Here is a 6,000-nt window from a genome sequence, read left to right on the forward strand (position 1 = left end):
CCTAACCTACACCACCCTAACCTACACCATCCCACCTAAACCTATACCACCCCACCCCACCCTAACCTACACCACCCTAACCTACACCACCCTAACCTACACCACCCCACCATACCAGACCCCACCCTAACCTACCCCACCCTAACCTACACCACCCCACCCTAACCTACACCACCCACCCTAACCTACACCACCCCACCCTAACCTACACCACCCCACCATACCAGACCCCACCCTAACCTACACCACCCCACCCTAACCTACACCACCCTAACCTACACCACCCCACCCTAACCTACACCACCCTAACCTACACCACCCCACCATACCAGACCCCACCCTAACCTACCCTACCCCACCCCACCCTAACCTACACCACACCACCCCACCATACCAGACCCCACCCTAACCTACACCACCCCACCCTAACCTACCCCACCCTACACCACCCCACCCTAACCTACCCCACCCTAACCTACCCCACCCCACCCTACACCACCCCACCCTAACCTACACCACCCCACCCTAACCTACACCACCCCACCCTAACCTACACCACCCCACCATACCATACCCCACCCTAACCTACCCCACCCTAACACCACCCCACCCTAACCTACCCCACCCCACCCTACACCACCCCACCGTAACACCACCCCACCCTACACCACCCCACCCTAACCTACACCACCCTAACTCTGGCAAGTTTTTAAGCAACTGAGGAATCATTGTTGTAAAACAAATCAGAAAGGGTGAATCTGATTATTATGTAACCTCTCTTTTCGGATTATAATGAGAACCCAGCTAAATATCAGAAAACTGTCAAATCCCTGAAGGTTTCTACTTCCTCTTCTCTGCCACAACAAATTAATTCAGACATTGGCCTCATAACGGAAAGCAAATGCCATCATTGATTCATGTAATCACCATTTTATCTCTTTGTAATAACTTCTAAGCCTATTCACTATGATACAGGACTGGATGCTGATAGGGGCAAACTGGCTGAATGATCAGAGAAATGAATAGTCAAAGCTTTTCTTTTAGGCTACGTACAGAAAAACAAGTCCTGGATGCTTTGTTAGCAATAGACAACAAGAAATCCACAGGGGCCGACCAATTGGATCCCGGTCTGCTTAAAGTGTGCAGCGCCCATCATTGTTGGCTCAATAACCCACATTTATATATTAAACATTGTTATGAGGAAATATTCCATAAGTATGTAAATCGTCTCTTGCGCCGTCTCTCCATAAGGGTGGATAGTCGTGCCGTTAATCACTATCACCCCATTTCAAGGCTTCCTGGTCTAGCTAAGACTCTAGAAATCCTTGGTAAATGTACAACTTTGTTCTTTTTAAATCTGAGAAATGTATTTTGAATGTAAACCAATCAGGGTTTAGGCCTGGACATCCAATCAGGGTTTAGTCCTGGACAGCCAATCAGGGTTTAGTCCTGGACATCCAATCAAGGTTTAGTCCTGGGCAGAGCACTATGACAGCTACCACTTTAGTTGGTGATGATCTCGTCAATATGCTCTAAAAAATGAAATGTTCTGCTTTGTTTGTGGACCTGTCCAAAGTTTTTGATACTGTTGGCTATTTTATTGACGAAGTCGTCCTCGATAGGCCTGAGCTCTGACGGAACTCTGGCCAGCGTGATTGATTGGGATTAAGTCTGAATTTCTTGAAGGAAATAAAGGTGTGGATTTTGGGACGTGATCTCTTCATTATTTACAGTGCATTCGAAAAGTATTCAGAGCCCTTGACTTTTTCCATATTTTGTAACGTTACAGCCTTATTCTGAAATTGATTAAATTGTTTTTTTCACTCATCAATCTACACACAATACCCCATAACGACAAAGCAAAAACAGTTTTTTCTGAAATGTTTGCAAAAGCCACTCCTGCGTTTTCTTGGCTGTGTGCTTAGGGTCGTTGTCCTGTTGGAAGGTGAACCTTCATCCCAGTCTGAGGTCCTGAGTGCTCTAGAGCAGGTTTTCATCAAGGATCTCTCTGTACGTTGCTCCGATTATCTTTCCCTTGATCCTGACTAGTCTCCCAGTCCCTGTCGCTGAAAAACATCCCCATAGCATTTTGCCGCCACCACCATGCTTCACCGTAGGGATGGTGCCAGGTTTCCTCCAGACGTGACGCCTGGAACTCAGGACACCACTACATACTAGAGCTGGGACACCACTAGAGCTGGGACACCACTAGAGCTGGGACACCACTAGAGCTGGGACACCACTACACACTAGAGCTGGGACACCACTAGAGCTGGGACACCACTAGAGCTGGGACACCACTACACACTAGAGCTGGGACACCACTAGAGCTGGGACACCACTAGAGCTGGGACACCACTAGAGCTGGGACACCACTACACACTAGAGCTGGGACACCACTAGAGCTGGGACACCACTAGACACTAGAGCTGGGACACCACTACACACTAGAGCTGGGACACCACTACACACTAGAGCTGGGACACCACTACACACTAGAGCTGGGACACCACTAGAGCTGGGACACCACTAGAGCTGGGACACCACACACACTAGAGCTGGGACACCACTAGAGCTGGGACACCACTAGAGCTGGGACATCACTACACACTAGAGCTGGGACACCACTACACACTAGAGCTGGGACACCACTACACACTAGAGCTGGGACACCACTACACACTAGAGCTGGGACACCACTAGAGCTGGGACACCACTAGAGCTGGGACACCACTACACACTAGAGCTGGGACACCACTAGAGCTGGGACACCACTAGAGCTGGGACATCACTACACACTAGAGCTGGGACACCACTACATACTCGAGCTGGGACACCACTAGAGCTGGGACACCACTACACACTAGAGCTGGGACACCACTACACACTAGAGCTGGGACACCACTACACACTAGAGCTGGGACACCACTACACACTAGAGCTGGGACACCACTACACACTAGAGCTGGGACACCACTACACACTAGAGCTGGGACACCACTAGAGCTGGGACACCACTAGAGCTGGGACACCACTAGAGCTGGAGCTAGTGAAATGTGAAGTTTTAAATGAAACACGTTTGCTAATCAAATGAAATGTTATTGGTCACATACACATGGTTAGCAGACGTCTGCTAATATGTTTGACAATGGGACAACTGATGGCTGTCAGACTAGTAGTTTAAAGGACTTATTTTATTAAACGGTGGCACAAATGAATGTTCTAAACATATAGTTCTGTTTACTGTTATCAATTATTATTATATTTACAATCAATTATTAATTCAGACAATTGATCACCATATATCCCCCAGTTCTCTCACACACACACACACACTTCAGAGAGGAAGTCACACACAGATCATTATCGGATTCAGTAAATTCATGGCCATATGGATTTCTTTACATATCGCCCTTCTCTACGCGCGTTGAATATTGACATTCAAAAGAGGTTAATGTATCTTTAACATGGAAACCAGACTTCCTGAGGTAATTTGCCACAGCAGTGAAAGCGCAACAGAACAGACCGCTCAGGTACAAGGTGTTATCCAAGTGTTGGTCAGATGTTGGAAACAATAACCGTGGTAACCACTCACCTCTCGTCGCCGTGACGCCCAGCAGCTCTGTTTGATCTTCCAGACGACTGCCGCCACCAGGAGGAGGGAAAGGAAGCAGCTGGGAGGAAACAGGAAGAGGAGGCGTTAGAGACAGGAAGAGGAGGCGTTAGAGACAGGAAGAGGAGGCGTTAGAGACAGGAAGAAGATGGAAGGAGACAGGAAGAGAAGGGGTTAGAGACAGGAAGCAGCTGGGAGAAGACAGGAAGAGGAGGAGTTACGAGATAGGCCTCTTTACTGGTCTTTCATTCCTCTCCTTCTCCCTCTGGGAATCCCTAAGACAGGGGTCAGCCCCAGGTGATTTTATTTGAACCCCCAAAGGTTACAAAAAAATAAGAAATGGTTGGGGGGGGGGGGAATTTTTGTAAAAAAGAAAATCGAGAATTAATCTAAAAATGAGTTTTATTTAGGAAATCTGTCCATCAAGTAGTCACACAAATAAAAAATGAACATACAGTGCCATCAGAAAGTATTCATTCCCTTGACTTATTCCACATGTTGTTGTGTTACAGCCTGAATTCAAAATTGAGTAAACAGATTGTTTTCTCTCACCCATCTAGACACAATACCCCATAACGACGAAGTGAAAACATATTATTAGAGAGTTTAGCAAATATATTGAAAATGAAATACAGAAATATCTCATTTACATAAGTATTCACACCCGAGTGAAAACTTTGTTGAAACAACTTCGGCGGCTGTGAGCCTTTTTGAAATGTTTTATCTTGAACCTTTATTTAACCAGGCAGTTAAGAACAAATTCTTATTCACAATGACGGCCTACACCGGCCAAACCCGGATGACACTAGGCCGATTGTACGCCGCCCTTGGGACTCCCAATCATGGCCGGTTGTGATACAGCCTGGATTCGAACCAGGGTGTCTGTAGTGACACCTCAAGCACTGAGATGGAGTGCCTTAGACCGATGTGCCAGTTCTCAAAGAGCTGTGAGTGTTTCTGGGTTAGTCTCTAAGAGCTGTGAGTGTTTCTGGGTAAGTCTCTAAGAGCTGTGAGTCTTTCTGGGTAAGTCTCTAAGAGCTGTGAGTCTTTCTTGGTAAGTCTCTAAGAGCTGTGAGTCTTTCTGGGTAAGTCTCTAAGAGCTGTGAGTCTTTCTGGGTCAGTCTCTAAGAGCTGTGAGTCTTTCTGGGTCAGTCTCTAAGAGCTGTGAGTGTTTCTGGGTCAGTCTCTAAGAGCTGTGAGTGTTTCTGGGTAAGTCTCTAAGAGCTGTGAGTGTTTCTGGGTAATAGTCTCTAAGAGTTGTGAGTGTTTCTGGGTAATAGTCTCTAAGAGCTGTGAGTGTTTCTGGGTAAGTCTCTAAGAGCTGTGAGTGTTTCTGGGTAATAGTCTCTAAGAGCTGTGAGTGTTTCTGGGTAAGTCTCTAAGAGCTGTGAGTGTTTCTGGGTAAGTCTCTAAGAGTTGTGAGTGTTTCTGGGTAATAGTCTCTAAGAGCTGTGAGTGTTTCTGGGTGATAGTCTCTAAGAGCTGTGAGTGTTTCTGGGTAATAGTCTCTAAGAGTTGTGAGTGTTTCTGGGTAATAGTCTCTAAGAGCTGTGAGTGTTTCTGGGTAAGTCTCTAAGAGCTGTCAGTGTTTCTGGGTAAGTCTCTAAGAGCTGTGAGTGTTTCTGGGTAAGTCTCTAAGAGTTGTGAGTGTTTCTGGGTAATAGTCTCTAAGAGCTGTGAGTGTTTCTGGGTGATAGTCTCTAAGAGCTGTGAGTGTTTCTGAGTGAGTCTCTAAGAGACTCACCATCCCCCTACCTACCTCCCCCCACCTAGGCTGTGGTGAGAGGGGTCGTAAAATTCCAAAGGAGAATGTCCGGCCTCATGGCCCAGTTTTGAGACAGAGAGGGGTTTCATAGAGAGACAAAGAAATTCTTCCAACTCACAGAATTGGGGAACCAAACGACATTTATGTTCTGGAGAAGGTATAAAAGATCGGTGAAGAATCCAGCTACGAACTGGTCCACTTGGTACAATTTTGTGATACTCATTAGAGACAATAGTGCCATATTACCATACTAAGGTTTATATAATAGCCTCAGCTATGGGACTTGCATCTAAATTGTTGTATACAATGATTTAATAAGATTAAAGCTATTTTGAATATGTTGAGAGGCTATGTACTGATGTTAATGTGATAGAATTGTATTTCTGTTCAAAGCTTAACTCAGTCATCGGCACACCCCCAGGGACACAGACAGGACAAGGCGACGTGACAGTTTTTCTACGTTCAGTATATAAGCCCACCCAGGGTTACTTTCTGCAGACCAGCTTACCTCAGAAGAGAGAGCCAAGGTTTGACCATGCATTCCTCTACTGAAGTTTAACCATACCACGTGGTTAAACTTTTAGACTATCGATACCGACAGAATAATAACAAGTCTTTGATA

General features: G+C 46.1%; 1 protein-coding gene across 6 annotated transcripts in view; it reads right to left on the bottom strand.

The window, feature by feature from the left end:
* LOC106610160 (attractin) overlaps positions 1 to 6,000 on the bottom strand; it is a 210,059-nt gene that overhangs the window by 19,534 nt on the left and 184,525 nt on the right. For all 6 annotated transcript variants that reach the window (XR_006761182.1, XM_045704612.1, XM_045704577.1 and 3 more), the window contains exon 26: positions 3,596 to 3,674. Coding sequence is in view for 5 of the 6 variants with exons in the window: in XM_045704612.1 (XP_045560568.1) it covers positions 3,596 to 3,674 (79 nt within the window). In the remaining variant the exon portion in view is untranslated. The remainder of the gene's footprint in view (positions 1 to 3,595; positions 3,675 to 6,000) is intronic.

The sequence above is a fragment of the Salmo salar genome, chromosome ssa01, assembly GCF_905237065.1.
Source record: "Salmo salar chromosome ssa01, Ssal_v3.1, whole genome shotgun sequence".
NCBI lineage: Eukaryota > Metazoa > Chordata > Actinopteri > Salmoniformes > Salmonidae > Salmo > Salmo salar.